This window comes from Solea solea, chromosome 18 (assembly GCF_958295425.1).
Source record: "Solea solea chromosome 18, fSolSol10.1, whole genome shotgun sequence".
NCBI lineage: Eukaryota > Metazoa > Chordata > Actinopteri > Pleuronectiformes > Soleidae > Solea > Solea solea.
The window spans coordinates 16,618,069-16,637,285 of NC_081151.1; the positions used below are offsets into that span (position 1 = coordinate 16,618,069).

General features: G+C 40.4%; 1 protein-coding gene across 1 annotated transcript in view; it reads right to left on the reverse strand.

Moving 5' to 3' along the window:
• Positions 1 to 1,060: 1,060 nt before the first annotated feature.
• Positions 1,061 to 19,217, reverse strand: part of pcnx1 (pecanex 1) — a 36,688-nt gene continuing 18,531 nt past the window's right edge. Inside the window, exons 10-36 of the mRNA XM_058614989.1 lie at positions 18,721 to 18,778; positions 17,733 to 17,953; positions 16,959 to 17,112; positions 16,760 to 16,792; positions 15,700 to 15,871; positions 15,276 to 15,386; positions 14,113 to 14,204; positions 13,125 to 13,234; positions 12,635 to 12,740; positions 12,432 to 12,524; positions 11,626 to 11,776; positions 11,282 to 11,423; positions 10,372 to 10,549; positions 10,169 to 10,277; positions 9,547 to 9,676; positions 9,039 to 9,097; positions 8,699 to 8,914; positions 7,140 to 7,393; positions 6,351 to 6,581; positions 6,061 to 6,161; positions 5,153 to 5,303; positions 4,842 to 5,072; positions 4,470 to 4,744; positions 4,104 to 4,282; positions 2,996 to 3,462; positions 2,783 to 2,923; positions 1,061 to 2,318 (exon numbers count right to left, since the gene is read on the reverse strand). Coding sequence (XP_058470972.1) covers positions 2,178 to 2,318; positions 2,783 to 2,923; positions 2,996 to 3,462; positions 4,104 to 4,282; positions 4,470 to 4,744; positions 4,842 to 5,072; positions 5,153 to 5,303; positions 6,061 to 6,161; positions 6,351 to 6,581; positions 7,140 to 7,393; positions 8,699 to 8,914; positions 9,039 to 9,097; positions 9,547 to 9,676; positions 10,169 to 10,277; positions 10,372 to 10,549; positions 11,282 to 11,423; positions 11,626 to 11,776; positions 12,432 to 12,524; positions 12,635 to 12,740; positions 13,125 to 13,234; positions 14,113 to 14,204; positions 15,276 to 15,386; positions 15,700 to 15,871; positions 16,760 to 16,792; positions 16,959 to 17,112; positions 17,733 to 17,953; positions 18,721 to 18,778 — 4,306 coding nt within the window. The 3' untranslated portion in view covers positions 1,061 to 2,177. The remainder of the gene's footprint in view (positions 2,319 to 2,782; positions 2,924 to 2,995; positions 3,463 to 4,103; positions 4,283 to 4,469; positions 4,745 to 4,841; positions 5,073 to 5,152; positions 5,304 to 6,060; positions 6,162 to 6,350; positions 6,582 to 7,139; positions 7,394 to 8,698; positions 8,915 to 9,038; positions 9,098 to 9,546; positions 9,677 to 10,168; positions 10,278 to 10,371; positions 10,550 to 11,281; positions 11,424 to 11,625; positions 11,777 to 12,431; positions 12,525 to 12,634; positions 12,741 to 13,124; positions 13,235 to 14,112; positions 14,205 to 15,275; positions 15,387 to 15,699; positions 15,872 to 16,759; positions 16,793 to 16,958; positions 17,113 to 17,732; positions 17,954 to 18,720; positions 18,779 to 19,217) is intronic.

Genomic DNA, 19,217 nt, shown 5'->3' on the forward strand with positions numbered 1-19,217 from the left:
GAAGACAAATGTAAAATATTTGACTTTGAGATGAAATAAAGTAGAGGTGTGAAGTTACATTGGATTAAAAAGTACCGCATATTTATACACTATTACCGTTCAGAATACTGGTAATGTTTTTAATTATAATATCTTGGATACTTTCTCATAATACTTCCATATTCCTGCTCTTTACCCTTTTGTATGGCTTATTCAAATTATATTCTGCATTTGTAGATTTATTTTATCACTTACTCTAATCCTAATTTGTCACTTGTTATCTCTAACCCATTTTTTTAACCTGCTGTAACAAGTGAGTTTTGCCAATATTGCATCAATAAAGTCAAACCTTATCTAATCTAATGTAAACAATGTTCTTCCTGCCACTGCTCTTTTATTTTGGAAAACAAACAGTTCACACAGTGACACAGGTGTAAACTTTCTATTATATATAATCCTAAATATATTCCAAAAAGAAAAAAAGGAGTTTTTTTCTATTCTTAGTTGGAGTATATGTAAAGACAACCAAATTTCCCAGAGGGATTAATTTAGGGAATCAGTTTAGGATTATGAAGTATTTCATATTCTGATATTAAAATACCAGTGTGTACAAGTCATAAGGGACAACTAGTTAATGTAACTCAGTCTGACACAACAATGAATATTGAATGGTGTTGATTCAACTGTATACTTATGTATGTATTTTGTGGTGCTGTGGATTTGTGCATTTTTTGTAAATTTTGCTTAAACCAAATGACATAGATTAGGTGAACAATTTAACACGTCAAACTGCAGTGTCTTCAGTGGCTGTAAAGTTTAAGAGGTACAGTACACAGTATAGAAGAGTCACATGATTTTTCTCAGCTACAAACCTATTAAATAGGGCAAAATCACCTCGTCACTGCACCTGCTGGTCACAAGTTTCATTTTAAAGCTTGGAGGTCATGCGACGTCTTTGTGCGTTCAAATAAAGTCACTGCTGATGACTCAGTGTCCACTTCACCTGCTAAAAGCGAACGCTGAAGTAACATCTGACCTCAAAAGAATAAAAAAATAAAAATAAACGACCACATGAGGTGACTTAAAGTTGTCAGCAATAAATCAAACTTTTATTTCTCCATATAGAAAAGAATTAAGTTAAATAGTGAAACAATCCATCAAAAATCTGGCATCTTATTTTCAACCATGGTCCTTAATACATTAACCTTTGTCCAAAAAATGGAAAAAAAAAAAGAAAAAAGATCTAACATAGTGTAAATACCATGTTCACAGTAATAAATATTGAAAACAAAATATTTTTATACATTTACATTATATATATATTTGTGTAAATATATATATATATATATTACATAGAGATATAATCATATACAGTAAAAAGTTATTTTCAAGTTTATCAAACATAAAATAGTAAAATAAAAATGGCTGAAAACAGAATGATGATTGCATTATTTTCATTCCCAAGGCATCAGTAACCATGGCCAGAGTCTGTAATAAATAAAAAGTGATATTATTTAAAGATTGTAGTGCATCACTGTAAATTAAACAACAACAAAAAAATTGTAGTGCAAGTATTTTTCTGTCTTTGCGTAATCTTGCAAATGTCAAAATGAAACCAAACGGAATGACGACAATGGAGGAGTCTGCCGAGCACAGCACAGTCGAGTCCTCGACTTAAGTCTCTTTCTGCATTGCAGCTTCCTCTGTCGTCATGGCAGCGAAAATAAAAGCTTTCACATGTAGAAAACCATGGCCAGAGAATCAACACCAGGCTTATTTGGCAAAGTATTTAAAGGACAAACAAAAACACACACACAAAGAAACTCTCCAAAAGCTCTTTACAATTCATCTCTGTCGTAACTGCCAAGAAAATGTCCGATGAAATGCATAGAAATTAATCACCAGTCGCAAGGAGTAACTTAAGAGTTGTTGTTTACTGTCATGCAGCATTTCTGAGATGCGAAGAAAGGCAGACGTGTGGATGCAGTGAACGATGTTGGATGGACAAAGGCTCTGCCGCTTGCACTTTTCCCTGGCTTCCTTTCCCCCTCTGTGATCATGAACGGGGGAGGGAGGGAGGGAGGGAGGGAGGAGGGGGAGTCTCCCGTTTCCTGTTTGTCTGCAGGCTCCTGCTGAAAGCCAGAGAGTTTGCTGTGTGTGTGTGTGTGTGTGTGTGTGTGATGTGCCTGCTCATGCGCTCACACCTCGGCACCCAGCTCAATCACCCCAGTCTCAATAATGGGCACTAGCTTTTCTTCCACCTGTACCAGCAGGATGGTCTTGTCGATATGGGAGCGATTGGCTGGGTCTCGGCTACAAGGCACCCACCGGTGAATCACCTGCAGGGGGCGACAAAGGAGGCAGCTTTAAGACAGGGACGCATCAGGTCGATTTATGAGGCGTTTATGACGGAGGAAGTGGGTCAGAGAGGACAAAAAAAAAATAGGACACAACCATTAACAATATAATCCAAGGCATATTAGAAGCAAAGAACTGGGCCTTGGGAATCTTCACATTATCAAATCTGGCCCTCTTTAAAAAAAAAGTTTGCACACTCCTGGGTTAAGGTAAGGGTAAGGCATTAACTGCTTATGGTTAGGGACAAAGCTTTGTCTAGGCTGCACAATTGAGGACATTTTGGCTGGTCCTCACAACTTCACCGTCCGCCACTGTCACTGTAGATACTGGTGGAGCTGAGAGCAGATCCTTCCAGAGACAGTTTGTGTTAACACTTGTCCCTAAAAGAAAAGCAAGACGAGGTGCTTACACATCCAGTGTGGCCCTGGCTTCAGAAAGTACTTACATGTCCTTCCATGCCCTCTAGAGGGCTCCAGTCTCTCCAGCAGGTCCGTCCTGCCCTAAGTCTCACGGTTTCCTCAGGCCACTGCAGCTCCTTCCTTTTGGATAAGTTGATGTTCTCCAGCACTTGACTCACGTCCACAATCTGGACGATCCACAGAAAAATAATTATCATCGGAACAGACACGAGGGCTGACGTTCACACTGACGAACGAACCTGCACTCTGTATGAGATGTCGTCTCTGCGCACGGTGGAGACGGTGGGGTTGTGTTGCTGAGGGTGGTGATGGTGGTGGTGGTGGTGGTGGTGGTGATGCTGCTGGCTGAGAGGATCTGTTACGGTGCTGCACAGGCCGTCGTTGCCCAGGAGGCCCACCAGTGTGTGGCGTTTGCAGGGAGGGATGCTGTGGCTGGACAGGGAGGCGGAGGGGCCGACGGGGCCTGTGGGGCAGGCGGGGTCGGAGGTGGAGCCCAGCCGCAGCTGCAGGGAGGTGGGGAGCGTGCGCAGGGACAGCTGGCTGGTGGACGAGCGTCGGCACGGCTCCAGGCCTGTTGTGGAGGTGCGGAGGGACGAGTGGCGGCTGCTGCTGTAGCGGTAAGAGGACGACTGGCTGGCGACAGAGGCTCGGGCCGGGGAGTGGCGGACTAAACCAGACTGAACCGACTGGGAACTTTGACTGGTGCCTGAACACAGGGAAGACAAAAGTGACATAAGATGTCGAATAAATATAATGGATTTTTGTCTGAGTGTGGGTCAAGTGCCCAAACACTGGATCCCCATAATGCACCTCAATTTTTCAGGTGTTCGTCAGGATTTGGTCTCCATGAGGACTACTGGTCCTGACAATGTTGATGCCAGAGAAGGTGCTGAAGCAGTAACAGGAGACGATAATATTGTTTATGGTTGTGTCCCGTTCCAGCCTCTCTAAAACCCACACCCTCCATCATAAACACTCAATCAACGCTGGTCCTGACAGCGTTCGGTGTTAATGCCAGTAAAAGGTCCTAAAGAGGTGACGTATACAAGAACACAGTCTACACACGATGAGTTAACTGACCTTTATCTGTCCTTTGATTTGTTAAAGCATAAGTAGGTTGAGTGTCCTGACAAAAAGTACGAAAATGGATCATATTTGTCCCAATTTAGCTTCTCTGGGAGGAAAAAAAGGAGGTAACGAAACCTAACAGTTGCCAACTGCTGTAAAACAACAACAACTTAAGATCCTTCTCACATTAAAAAGGTAATTAGTGATCACACAATTGACTGATTCCAATATCTTTTCCAAACAGAAGTCCAGTATTGTTGTTTTCAGTGCGGTTCTTACCCAGAGGATGCGGCTGGTACGAGTAAGGAGGTGCAGGTCCAGATAGCCCGCCCTGTGACATCGAGCTCTGCTGAGAGTCGCCCGCCATCCCGTTTGCACTGCTGCAGGACAGGCCGCCTGCATCTGGATCCTCTATGTTGCCTCCACTGTTACAGCCAGCACCACAGCCTTTTCTTAATCTACGAGGACACATTCAAATTCAAACATTTTGACCATGTCACCGCAAAGGAAACCTTTTCAGCTTCTTAAATGTGAATATTTTCTGGTTTCTTTGCTCCACATAACAAAGAAATTAATTTGAGAACATAATCATTTAGATTTAGAACCATTTTGAATCATATTTTTCGACTCTCCCGAGTGACGAACCTGTGCCAGGTGCTGACGACAAAGTTGCGGATGTTTCCGATGCTGATGGGGCCTCCCAGGATGTGTCCGAGCTGCGGGTGCGAGTTGCAGTAGGAGGTGGTCAGCGGCGATACGTAGATGGGATAACCGATGGGCTGGTCGCATGAAGAGTTGATCATGTTGCGCAGCGCCTGCTTGGCGTTCTGGATGCTCCCGCGCTCGGGGTTTCTGTTTCTCAGGAACACTAACTCCTGCTGCTGCCCTGCCCAGAGACCTCGGACGCATTCTTTATTCACCTGTGGCACAAGAGGCGAATTCTCATTTAATGTTTTCATTTAATGAACTTTTGTATAGATTTATTATAGCATGCATAAAATGTGTTTTTGTGCCCACCTTGATGACACGGAAGCTGAGGTATCGTCGATTGAGCATGATGATTTTGTACTCGTTGGTGCCTTCGTCGAGGACGTGGCGAAGGGCGAGCAGCGATTGCGCGTTGGACAGTACGGCGCTCCTCCAGGCGGGGTCGCCCTCATGAGCGATGACTAGGTTCTGCTGGTGAGAGGAGATGGCCTCGAAGAGAACCGCTGGCTCGTCGTACTCGTCGGGGGAGGTGAAGTGGTCCTGAAAATGCGCAAAAAAGAGGAACGGTGACCTTTTTGTCCCAGAAATTCCAGAGGGACCGGACGAAAAGGGGGTCTCACCTGGTGTAGTTTGAGAGACATTCGGATTCCAGGCACCACAACTTTCCTGAGCAGTTCCATGTCTGCGAAGATCCACTCGTCTCGTATCGACGAGATGCGGAAATCTCCCTTAAATAACGCATGAAGTCCGTAAAGGAAAGACTCCAGGTTACTGCGATGGAAAGAGAAGAGCAACGACACAAGAATAATTCAGAAAGTGATGAAAACTACTGTATTTAATGCCGATCAAAGACATGTGCATCCACTTATTTGTTTGGTATAGAGTAAATAGTTTCACTCTTTTGAAAGTGACAAAGGAAACTAAGACTTAATCTTTTTATGTACTCTTTATGTATTTTATCCTTTCATTCTTAGTTAAATGTGAAATATTAATGTGAATAATCACTAACATAAACAAATATGAAACATTTACAATGTCACAGAAGAGCAAATCTAAACTCAATAAACTAGAATATCGTGGGAAAGTTCATTTATTTCAGTAAGTCAACTCAAATAGTGAAACTTGTGTATTATATAAAGTTAAATGTGAGCCAAAATCATCACAATTAAAAGAACCAAAGACTTAAACGACTTCAGTCTGTGTATATTGAATTTATATAATACAAACATTTCACTATTTGAGTTGAATTACTGAAATAAATGAACTTTTCCATGATATTCTTATTGATTGAGATGCACCTGTATATTATTCAAACAAATCGGGAAAGAAATATGTGAAAAACAAATACATTTAAACTTATTTAATCAGATTTATTGTCAAATTAATTCCAGAATTTGACTCCTGTGACTGTAACACAGTGATGTGGTGTCAATTTGGAAAGATTTGCAATTTATTAAAGGAATGAATATGCAAAGAAACTATGACTTCTTTGCAGGTTGGGCGATTGTAAGAAAGGTTACTTAATAACCTGGACATATGATGTGCAGCTGTTCCGAGAGCTCTCCTTCCCAGCACACACAGACCGAAGCAGAGCAACACCAGAGACGAGTCCTTCTCACTGTCCAGCGGCTAAAATACAAACATCAAATCATCAAATATCACTTTTTATCTTTACAGTTTAAAGAACTTGTTTTATACAGATATTTTTTACAAAAATAACCAGTTAAATATCACATATTTTACAATTATTCATTAAAAAAAATAGCAGATTTTATACATAACTGATCGAGTATAGTTTTATCCTCAGTTAGACTATACCTTGGTCCTCCGGGAATTGCAGTACTGGATCCAGCCCAGGTAAACACCACAGAAACTGTCTCTGGAGATTCCTGCCAGACGATGGTCGTAGTCCTCGTCGATGTTGGGGTTGAAGGTGGGGTCCAGGTCCACGTAGTTCCTCTCACCACACCCCCGCAGGCCGTCCTTCATGGTCTCGTTAGCGAGCCACTCTTCCAGTTTAGGCGAGGCGATCACATAGTAGACGATACCCTGAGAGCAGAGAATGACAGAGCAGTTTTATCATCCATAATCATCTATAATCGTCGCTCCGTCAACTGTAGCGCTCTTCCTTTGAGTCGTGGGAGTTGAAAATAGTCATGAGACAAAGAAAAACGACTAACATATAGAGACAAACACTGATTTAAAGTCACATTTCAGTCAATCTAAAGTCTCTGCTTAACCAAACCACCACTAAGTCCAACAGAAAACAATAATATTACATTTTTAAGAGCAAACTTAACCTGGCTTTGACCTGAGATCTTTTACTTCATTTTATTATAATGATTTTTAGCTTTGACCTTTTAATCTGACTCTTAAATTACCTTTAAAGTACTTTTGTATCTCTATGCTTACATTTGAGTTAGTTTTACTCATAATAAAATAAAATAAAATAAAATAAAATAAAATAAAATAAAATAAAATAAAATAAAATAAAATAAAATAAAATAAAATAAAATAAAATAAAATAAAATAAAATAAAATAATCTAGCAGCCTGGGAGGGAGTTTGATTTGCCCTAATAAATCTAAAAACACCATAGCCCAGTCACCTTGACATAGTAGGTGGTGAGGATGCGTCGCAGATCGAACACTTGCAGCATGGAGGCGGCGCTGTTGTCGGTGATGCTGTAGCCCTCCAGCACGTACTTGGTGACCAGCACCTCCCAGGCCAGCCAGCGCTGCCCGAAGGCTGCGTTGAAGGACAGGATGTGAGGGAGGTGTCCCGGCTCGCAGCAGCAGCAGCCTTCATCCTCCTCCACCCCCTCAGTGATGGCTTCCACTTCTCTTTGCTGACAGTACGTCCCTGAGGGGTACAAATAAACAAAAGCACAACATAGTTAAAAATAGGGATTTATTCCATTTGGATGCTTTGTGTCAGGTAAAGAAGATTTTTACCGTTATTTGGGGAAAAAGAAGCCAATATAGTCATTTCAGAAGAAGTATGGTTACAACTCTGGGAAATAAATCCTCAACTACAAATTGTATGGAGGCTTAAGTATGGTGAGATTTCTGCTGGAAGAATTTGATTCGATTAATTGTTATGTTCTCTTGCTGGAGGGAGTGTGGAGCTGTCTCTGCGGACTATTTTCACATGTTCTGGGCTTGTCCCAATTTGACAATTTTCACAATTCCTTTTGAAAACCTTGCATACAGTATTTGATGTTTCATACATCTCTATGAAAACTCCCTGAAAACTTCAGTAAGAAAAATCCAAATGTCGTCTTCAGCCAAACCCTCCCACCTTGGAGTTCCTTATAAATATTATAAACTCAATCCACAACATGGAGACATTAATTTTTACAATTTGTCTAGTTTGCACTGTGGACTGCACCTACCGTAACTGTCCTGACCCTCACCGGTTTCTGGTTTATATATATAAAAAAAACTTAAAAATAAAGTTTAACAAAAACAATAAACAGATGCATGATGATAAAAAAACCACTGTGTCTGCAGATTCACTTTGACAGTGATTCCCAACGTGTAGGTTGTGCATAAGCTGGTACTGCAGGGCCGTGAGAGGTAATTAAAAATGAATGCTGAAAGGTTTCAAGTTTCTGATTCGTAATTAAGCTTAAAACAATTATAACTGAAAAGTGATTAGGAGTAATAAAACAAAAACATATGGGTTTTACATAATGTCATTTTACCTTTTTATAGACCTGGTATAACAGATTTGTTGACGCTCCCTAATCACACAAATGTATTTGTATAGTGCATTCAAAAATTAAAAAAAATAAATCAATTTTAGAGCAGATGAAAAACGTAAATTGTTTTTTGCAAAGAGGAACAACGTGTGTGAAACCATAAGATATTGCTATGTAGGAAAACTGAATGTGCTGACAGGCAGCTGAGGATGTGTCATGAGGAAAGTCTCCAGTTCTGTAAAACTTTCACAGAGTATCACAGGTTTGTTGCACAGTCATGCTGATAATGCACATAGAAATGTGTTGTTTTTTTTTGACTATATGGGAATGCTCGTTTCACAAATGAAGAGTCCTGTGGATCACGTTAATAATCCTCATCTATTCATATCCTCTTTATCCAAAACTAGGACTCAAATAATTCACAGGATTATGTTAAACGTGAGAAAACTGTGTTCTCCTCTCACCTCTGAACTCCAGCCCTCGCAGCTGAAAGGTGACGAGGCCGTTGCCGATCTCGATGAGATGCACCAGAGCGTTCAGGTAGTCGGAGGCCAGGATGAAACAGTCCCCGGTGCTGAAGTTCCCCCAGCGGCCCAGGAGGAGGTCGCCACACAGGCTGTGCTGCAGCGAGCGGGTGAGGTGCTCGTAGAAGATGGAGTTCAGGTTGTTGTCATCAGAGCCTGAGGAGGAGAAATGAAGGACACAATGTTTATGTAGTCTGTACATGTAGTCTCTAAAAACTACAGTTCCACATCTCCAACACAAATTTAAAAGGAAATGCCGACTCCTGACTCCAGTCCTCACCTGGATTTCTGTCCAGCTGAGAGGCCAGACGAGTGTTAGAGTGATCCACTCTCTTTGTGCTGCAAAAATAAGACGTTTCAAAATCACAGACGATTGATTTTAAAGATAGTATATATATTATATACATATACAAACACATATATATATATATATATATATATATATATATATATATATATACATACATATATACATGTACATACATATTTATATACATATAAATACATGTACATACATATATACACATATATACATATATACACATATATACATACATACATACATACATATACACATACATACATATACACATATACATATATACACATACACACATATATACATATATATACATACACACACACACACATATATATATATATATATACACATACACACATATATACATATATATATATACATACACACACACACACACATACATATATATATATATATATATATACATACAGTATAAATAATAAAGGTATATCATTATTTTCCCTACTTGTAGTCTCTCTCCCAGAACTTGACGGGGCGGACGTATGACGTGATGAAGATGGCACTGCCCAGGAAAGGGTTGAGGGGAGTGGAGAAGACTGTGGACACAAGAGCCTGGACAAACAGCATGGCAGAGTCTGCAGGGGCTCAGGTTAAGGACCACATCACAAAATGTGAATCCACTCCATTAGATTAGGAGATGGGAATAGCTGCTGATTTACTGAAATGATTTGATTCCTCATCATATCAATTAATTTGATCAATTTTTCTTGGATATGAAGGAGATTTTCACAGAACTAAGGATACAAAGTTTAAAAATACATTCAGATGATACTACTGTGACTGCGATTGTCATCACATGACCACTAGGTATAAAACAGACCACGGGTTGCCATTTTGTAAGCCTGCCCCATGTTTTACTGTTGATATCATTCAGTAGCCATGAAATACTAGGCTTTTTAAAGTCAAGTTAAATTTTTCCAAGAAAAAAACAAACAATTATTACACCTCTCAGACCCAGTTCCAACACCAACACTTGTCATTATCAGCTTCACAGAGTGGTAGAGCTGTTGTCCCTGATGAAACTGGTGAAGTAGGTGTTGTGATAAAAGACGGCGGCGGAAGGATACGAGGCACAGCAAAGGGCTGAGCAAAGGCGTGGAAAGCCGAGCCCCATGTGATCTGCCAGGGGGCGATGTAGGTGTAGACAAAGTGCAGTTTGTAGAAGAGCTCCCACATCTGTAAAAAAAAATAAAAATAATAAAATAATACAATAGCAATAACAAACAGCACTTAAATAAACTACAGTAACTGCACAAATAAAGCCTCTCACCTTGCTGAAAACTATGGACATGAGGAAAAGGTCGAGCAGCAGAGTCTCGGACAGATGGCGGTAGTCGAAGGTGAAGAAGAGGATGGTGAAGAGGATGGTCACGTACTGGTAGGTGGGACTGCTGTAAGACGAACGGAGCAGCTTCAAACCTGCCACTGTGATCATCAGAGCTCCAACCCTGGAGAGATAAAAACACACCATCAGTGTTATTATTTACTCTTACATCATGGTAAGAACTTGGAATATTTACATGTTGTAGAAAACCTTTACATCTGGGGAAGATATTCTTGTATCTTGTATATTACGTTGACATTTTATGCTGGTTAAACACACATACCAATCCTATCAAAATAAAAGACCGTTTTACAATTTGTGGCTTTTCAAACGATGACATTTAAAGCTACATTATGCAATCTTTCCATCTTACAGAATTTCACCATCACTTTTATGCTCTTGAGTTTTCTTATGACGGCTCCTTTAGAACTTGTAAAAATTGGATCTATTACTTATTTTTTATATATTTTAAAACGGTGCATCCTCTTATCCTGAGACAACTGGTAACTGTTTAAAATAATCTATTACTGATAAATCATAAACAAAGTGTATTTATCTGCATTTTTTGTGTGTGTAAAGATATAAGGTTGATGTTCTACTTGTCAATGTTGCCTTATTAATCCTATGTAAACATAAACCTGCCCAAGGGACTAAAGATGGAAATTAGCCGTAGGCTATAATCTTGCATATTTAGATGTCTATGTCCATTAATATGTATTGTCCCTATTTTAAATAAATAAACTCTGTTAGAAACGGGATAGTTGACCTCAAGTGTCTTCATCCAAGTAAAAAACTACATTTACAACAATTATCACCCACTTGCTGGTTGGAGATGTTAACAAACTGGGATTCTCACTCTGTATCGAGCCTCTTGGGGCTGGCGAGCTCTCTGGCGCTGCCGCTCAGCTCGTTGAGGATGACGAGAGGATAGAGGACGTTCTTCTCCACGAACAGCAGCCACACGTGGAGCTTCTCGAACCACATCACGTGAGCCGCATCTGACGGGACACGACGAAACACCTCGTTTTTTTTACACGGCCAGTAAAAACGTGAGACAAAAACAATATCGACATTTTCTCTCTGCAACCAATCGGTATCCGTATGGTGCACAGCCGTGATCACTGACCACACATTAAAATGACATTTAGAGACAAAAAAAAGTAACACTAAGAGCATGGTTTCTGTGCCCCATGTACTTACCCCTGACTTCAAACTGATAATACTCCTTTGTTTTGAGCAGCGGGTGAGAGAAGCAGTACCAGGGCAGCTGTTTGCGGACCTGAGGCAGCACGTAGTGGGTGAACAAACCCACCGTCCCCAGCAGAGCGTAGAGGACATAACTGAGGAAAGGCTGAGGATCACACACACACACACACACACACAGTGAGTATATCCAATCTATCATTTAAGACACATAAAGCAAAAATGCAGAGAAAACAGCGGCTGAACGTGAAAACAGTTTCTCTTCTGCAGACTCTCGCCGTGAGGCTGCAGTACCACTGCTAGAGAAAGAGGGAGACAGAGAGCAGCTCTGTGTTTGTGCATAGCGTGACGTCAGAACTTAATTGTGAAAATGTCACTTCTCTACTTTTATCGTTTATTGACATGTGGTTTGAGAGTATTTACGTAGACCAAAAAAAAAGATTTGACTCTTTAATGACACTTTTTGTGTGTTGTCATTTATTTACTTGATGATGTATATATTATGCTCCATTAAAACATTTTTTCGGAACAACTTGGTAAAGTGACAAGTCATTTTTTATCACTTTTGTGTGTTTATTCTCGATATCTTGACTATTTATGATGCAGTGCCGTACGGTGCTTATGTATTTCTATCATGTCAAACAAGTCAAACTCTGTTGAACAGCTGTTTTGGTCCAGAGAGACCAGAGAACACTGCTGAATATTAGGTTTTTTGTCTCGTATTTGAAACCGCAGCAGACATTACAGTTGATCTGTTCCTTCTCTAACGTGTAGAAGTTCGAAAGTATAACCGTTTCTTTTACCTGCAGTGCGATGAACACTGTGCTGACATGGATGGCAAAGTAAAGGACAGCGATGACCACACAGACAATCAGGTCAGACTGCAGACGCTCATTCTGGAAAAGAAAACATTCAACTTTAAGTTTATCTGACCATTGGAAGTGGGTTTATTCTTCTCTTCATTATCCAGTTGCTTTCATTACATAAAGAATATGAGTTGACTCACCACTGAGGCCCTGAGCTTTTCAGGTAGAGGATCCTGAACCTCAGACAAAGGATCCTCCGGGTTTTTGTCCTTTAAAGTGGGAACGACCTTGGACTGTATGAGCGAGCTGTGAAGCGAGAAGCAAAAATATGAGCCGGTTCAACGTCGTTCATTCTCTGTGGGGTGATGTTTCCCAGAGAGAATGTATGATCCATAAAACACCCGTCATGTAAGCACTTCTCAGCTACTTCCACTGGACATTTTTGAAATGTTTGCCATCTGAGATAATCCACAGCATACGCAGGAAGTAAAAGTCACAGATTACACTTTAATATGGATTTCGGGCAGACATGGGTCAAGCAGTTATTAGAAAATACTTTTAGGGTTTTTTTTTTTTTTTTTTTATTTTAAATGCCAGACGTTACAGCTTGCATTGGAATCTCACTTTCATATTTATTTTTTCCATGAGTCATTTGACAAAGCCTGAGACGTTTTCGGGCCGTGAACTCACATGAGGACCGAGGGGTCGCCGCTCTGGCGGCTCAGATGGTAGGACACTGCCACCAAGAGGCCGCAGAAGACGGAGAACAACACGGGGATGTGATGGGGCTCCCAGGTCTCCTGGAAGACAGAACGATGGGGATTAAATGGATTGTTCATGATGACAGTTGTGTGACGGTGTACGGTTAATTCCAGGAGAATTCCACACTGACAAAGAGGGAACAAGGGGCTTCTTCAATAGAGTGATGTATAATTCAAGTTACAGAATATTCATGTAGTTTCTTCAAAGTGCTAGAGCACAAGTGATTGTTGTAACATTTATTTTGAATATCTCAAATTTGAATAAATTGAAATGCCAAAAAATAGGGTCCAAATTGAAGTGAACCCTCCATCTCTTAATCAAAATGTTGTTGTTTTTTTAAATAAACTTTTCATATATTAACATAAATCAGATACTGCTGCAAAATGTTGGTACTAAACTGCTGGCAACGTGTCAAAAAGAACTGAAAACGAAGCAAGCCAGAAGAATATTTATTACAGCCTATATATATATATATATATATATATATATATATATACATATATATAATATAATATAATAAACATTTATTTGAATATCTCAAATTTGAATAAATTGAAATACATAAAACCTGCCAAAAAATATGGTCCAAATTGAAGTGAACCCTCCATCTCTTAGTCAAAATGTTTGTTGTTTTTTAAATAAACTTTTCATATATTAACATAAATCAGATACTGCTGCAAAATGTTGCTACTAAACTGCTGTGTCAAAAAGAACTGAAAACGAAGCAAGCCAAAAGAAAAAATACACACATTTTGTGCCAGAACATATATTCTTGGCAACAGGTTTTTCTTGATAGCAGCAATTAGCGCAGCTGTAATATTGACTGCGACTGGCGCCGCAGGTGCTCAGGTATAATTACAGTGAGATGATCTCAGGATCCGATTTGAGACAGAGAAGGAGTCGCCTTTGCTCTCACCTTCAAAGCGCCGTAGCAGAAGCCATAAAGCAGAGCGACGGTGACGACGCTGCGCAGGATGCTGTACAGCGACGACAGGAGGCTGGTGGAGGCTGCAGAGGGCAGAGAGACGGTGTCAGCAACAACAAGACCACTGATCCCGGCCAGGCAGCCGGCCAGGCAGGGTGCCAATCAGCACCTTAACAAAGACTCCCAAAATCATGGTTTATATACTGAGTAACAGTGTCTGTGTATTACATGCATTCATGACAAATAATACAATTTCAGACTCACCATTGACGACACTCTTTACATAATCCAACAACTGTGGTTTATTTTTGAGTTGTGGTAGAAGTAAATACCAATATCACAATCTTGAGAATATTTATCAGTGTGATATAGCCAACAAAATGAGTTGAGTTCAAATGTTTTTACTGCTTTTTATTTTCATTTTTAGACTCTGTGTTTAGTGATGTATTTATGTGATATTTAGAGATTTGGAATATATATCAGATTTTACGCTTTTTTTTTTTTGTAATTTATTTTTTATTGACATTCAGAATCAGATATTCACATCCGGTATAACATATATGCATACATCTTACATCTGTTGTCTGCTCTAAATGTCCAAAACACACAGCAACAACAATACAACTATGTACAGGTAGGGAGTGATCCTTTTCGTACAGCAGTCATTGGTTTTGTTTTTCTTTTTTTAATATACTAAGATACTGAGTATTATATTGGTTCATCCCTACATATCTATTTTTTTTTTTTTTTTAAATTTTAGATACTTTATTAATCCCCTTAGGGAAATTATTCTCTGCGTTTTGACCCATCCTAGAATTAGGAGCAGTGGGCTGCCACACTGAGTAGCGCCCTGGGAGCAATGGGGGTTGGGTACCTTTCTCAGGGGTACCCCAGCCCTTTCGACCTGGTGGGGACTTGAACCGGCGACCTTCCGGTTGCAAGCCAAGTTCCCTTTCCACTTGGCCACAGGCTGCCCCTGTTTTTTTTTTTCTCAATAAAAAGGGCTCAAATTCACCAAATTTTACTAAATGTTTCACTAAAAGAACGTCAAATGAAAGTCATGTGACCAAACCAGACAATCATTTTGTCTGGTTCTGGTGTCTATGCTCCACTGTGTGTATGTGCGTGTGTGTTGTTGTTTCACAGTCGCTCACCATTGCCTCCAAACACGTGGATGTCCAGCTGCTCAAAGAGGTACATGACGAACGTGTTGACCTGTGGCAGCAGCCCCATGAAGAAGATGATGGGAAAACAGAGAGTGAAGACTGCGGGGGGAGACAAACACACACACAGTGTTCAATTGGCCAGATATCACATTAACGTGGTTGTTTACTGTTTCTGCATCGAGCGCACTAATATTATTAAGACATATTGGAGCACAGCAGTGTCTCCAGGGGCAGCGGCTGCAGTTCGATGTTCATATCCTCTCAACAAATAAACACCGCTTTTAGCTCAGAGATTTTGGCAGGTAATACTTTGATGACATCACGTGAGAGTGTGTTTCATCAATGAGAGTTAATATTTAGCTGAAGCTTATGAAATTCAGAAATTCGTTACATTCAAGCTGCTTGTTCTCACCTATGATGAGGTCTCTGGCAGAGGCGAGCAGCAGGGAGCTGGTGAGTGCCACTCCGTACAGAGTGAACCTTGACGACGTGATTCTCAGGCTGCAGTCGTGAAGAAGCCAAATGAGGCCGCAGCACAGGCAGAAGTAGACCGGCCGGCTGTAGGCTATGATGCGATTATGGCCCTGCAGGGACAAGGACATGATGTTCAGTGGGGTTTATTACAGAGGTTGGAGGTTTCTAACTGTGGCCCAGTATCACAGATCATGTATATTAAAGTGAAGTAAATATTAAAGTTTGGATGCATCAGTGTTTTATTTTTAATAGTTTCTACTGTCTTTATTGTTCTTGTTAAATCTGACTGGGATTGTTTGACATCAAGTTCGGTTGAGCTGTGTGTGGTCCTATGTCTTTATTTATCGTGTTTATTGTGCTTCTTTAATTGTTTTTTTTATTGCTTTTTAATACCGCCAACAACTTTTCCCTTGAGGAACTGATTTGAAAGCCCGAGGGTCAGTGACACAGGTTTTAATAGAAATAGCATGAAGTGAAGAAGAAGAATGCACCACAGCCTGGCTTTTTCACCAGCAGTTCACGCACCAACAACCAAATAAAATAGATTAAAAAAAAATGTGTCGACAGGGAGGGGGGGGGAAAAGGGTCCTCAAGGTGAGACGAGGTGAGGGGAAGGGAAGGGGGGAGGTTGGACAGATACAGACAGAGAGTGAGCAGTGGTCTAAACTCTGGCCAGCTATTTAAAGCTCCATGCCTGCAGCTGAGTGGAAGCTGCATTAATAAAAGACGCCGTTTCAGAGCAGGCCAATGACGCGAGGGGAGGGAGGGAGGGAGGGTGCGAGCGAGCGCACAGACCCACAGGGGAAAAAGCTGCATCATTTTCAAGAACCACAACGGAGCAAAAAAAAAAAGAAGAAAGAAACACTGAATAACAAGCATTGGTCAGATTAGAGATGAAAGGAACTCTCTTTTTGTTGTTTTTTTTTTTTTTTTTTCAATTTCACACTCACTGATTCTAAATGTAGGTCATTCACTTAAGATGAGCAGTAATTACTTACATGTCGGGGAGAAGAGGAGTCTGGCTGTACACTCTGTCAAAAAAAGAAAAAAAACAAAGGTGAATTGAATTATATTTCTTGATATAGAACAATATTACTTATATTCTTAGTTCATCACAAACATTTCAGCATTAAAAAGTCCCTTTAAGGCGCAGTAGTGCACCAGAGGCCACGTCTTACAGTTGTGCTGTGGACTCACCTTTAGTAAGGAATACTGGCAACTAGCAATGACAAGGCAAAACTGAAAGACCCAGATGTCAGTGAAGAAGCCGTGGACCATCAGCACTGAACCCAGAAAGGCCACCGTGACAGCCAGGGTCACCGCCAGCACGTTCTCTAAAACCTCCCGGTTCCTGTAACAACAGAGGAGAAGAGACTGAAGCAACAAATGAACAACCATGACATCTGTAACCACCGACATGTTCTAAAAATAGACACTGAATTCACAAAATGTCAATAAAAAGGGCGCATCTGAGAGGGACTAAGTGTTCCAGAGTCTGGTGTGAGACATGAAAATGATCAGTCATTGGATTTTAGCGGGGAGAACATTTTAAAGTCGACAATTTAAATAATGTTCAGGAGGAAAGTAGGTTGTGTGAATTAGGGCAAACTAAAACGGAGTCACACTCTCATCAAAAACACCTAAATTAAATGAATAATGGATGCCGCAGTCTTCAGGTTTCCTCCCTGAGGCCTACCTGGAAGTAATATTATACTGGATAAGCACCAGGGGGCGACTCCACTTGTAAAAAGAACCATGTTTGAACTTTAGATCTGAGTGGTACACTGGCACCAACGTGTACAGCATCTTAAAATCAATTCTCTTTCTCTTGTCGATGTGCAGGACTTTCTTCTTGGAGCCAGTGAGACGCCCTGAAGCTGCATTTTGAATGAGCTGCAGTGACTGTCTCCTGCATTAAGAGGAGAAACAGGGTTTCCAAAACGGAACAGTCGGCTCCACGTGCGGCGTTACCTGTCAAACAGGGCCAGCAGCGTGAGCCGGTCAAAGTGTAGGCCGACCCACAGGTAAGGGAGAAGCCACAGGCGGTAGTACTGCCGGGTTTTGCCTGCGGCGGCGACGGCGGCGGCGGGGTCCTCTTGAGCCAGTGGTGCATCCTGAAGCTCCGGACTCAGGTCTGTGTCCTGCTGCTCCAGCAGCTCTGGGTCCATAGTCAGCAGACGGTTCAGACGGATCTGAGGGAGAGACGGATTGGTCAGATCACGAATGTTACACTGCAAAAAAATTCATTTTCAAAAAAAGTCAAAAGGCAAACCTGAGAAATTTATCTTATTTTTTTTACCCCCAAATAACCGAATATTTGTTTGTAACTTTGTCTTGATAAGAAATAACGGATAATATTAAGCTTACCGGAAAAAGGCTAAAACAGTGGTTTGCATTAAATTCCCAAGAAAGACTCATTTAGTAATTTTTACTCGTCTACATTTAGAAAGCTAGTTTTATTTTCTTACCCAATTGACAGATATGTCATTAAACAAGTGTATTTCAGCTTATTTACAGTGAAGGGTTGCACAAACTGAAAAAATAATACGTTTTTATTCATACAGCACTTTTCGCTAACTTATAGTAGCTTTACAAATGTCCTTTGTGCTGGTTTGATTTGGCTAAGGTAGATAATTGTTTGTTTTCAAATATGTATAATTTTCTTGGTAGACAAATTGCAATAGAAGACATTGCACTTGGATTTAAATAATTACATCTATTTAAAATGTCACTCACTTTCAGATTTACTTATTTCAACATTCCAGGTAGTAAATGATGTCTTTGTTTAAAGAAGCTTTCTCCGTCACACTCTCTCTTTTAAATAAAATAAGGAAAACGGTGTTATTTGAGTGGAAATACTCAAAATAATGGGGAAATATGAAAAGCAGACATGTTTCTGTCCTGTGTTTTCCTGCAGGTCCAGGCACACATGACCACAGCACACTGCTCAAATACTCACCAGGTCATGAGGGTAGAAGCGAACTGAGGTAGAACTGGAGAGGTGGGAGTCCGTGTCCCTGCAGGGCAACAGACAAAAATGAGACCACAGATGGAAGGAAAAGCATCTGCTGCTCGTTTATTTTCCAGGTGAAACTGAGCACAACAGCCAAAATGTGCCATCTTCTTTATGTTCCTTCAGCACGGTCGTGTTACTTTTTAAATCAAATCATTTCATCAACTTTATCTAATAAATGGAAACACGCTAAACTAATTTCAAATCGTGGCTCGCAGACGCACAGGGGAGTCGGTGGAGAATTGAGCGCACAAATGCTCGCAGAAAATGATGGCGTCAACACACAAGAACAGCAAAGGCTGATTAAAAAAAATACTTTTCATTTTATATTTGTTTTAAAATACAATTTATGCTTAAACTACTTTTATTTAACGTTAAAAATATGCTAATTTAAGACTTTAAAAAAAACAAACATCTAAATACATTTCCACATCTATTATTAT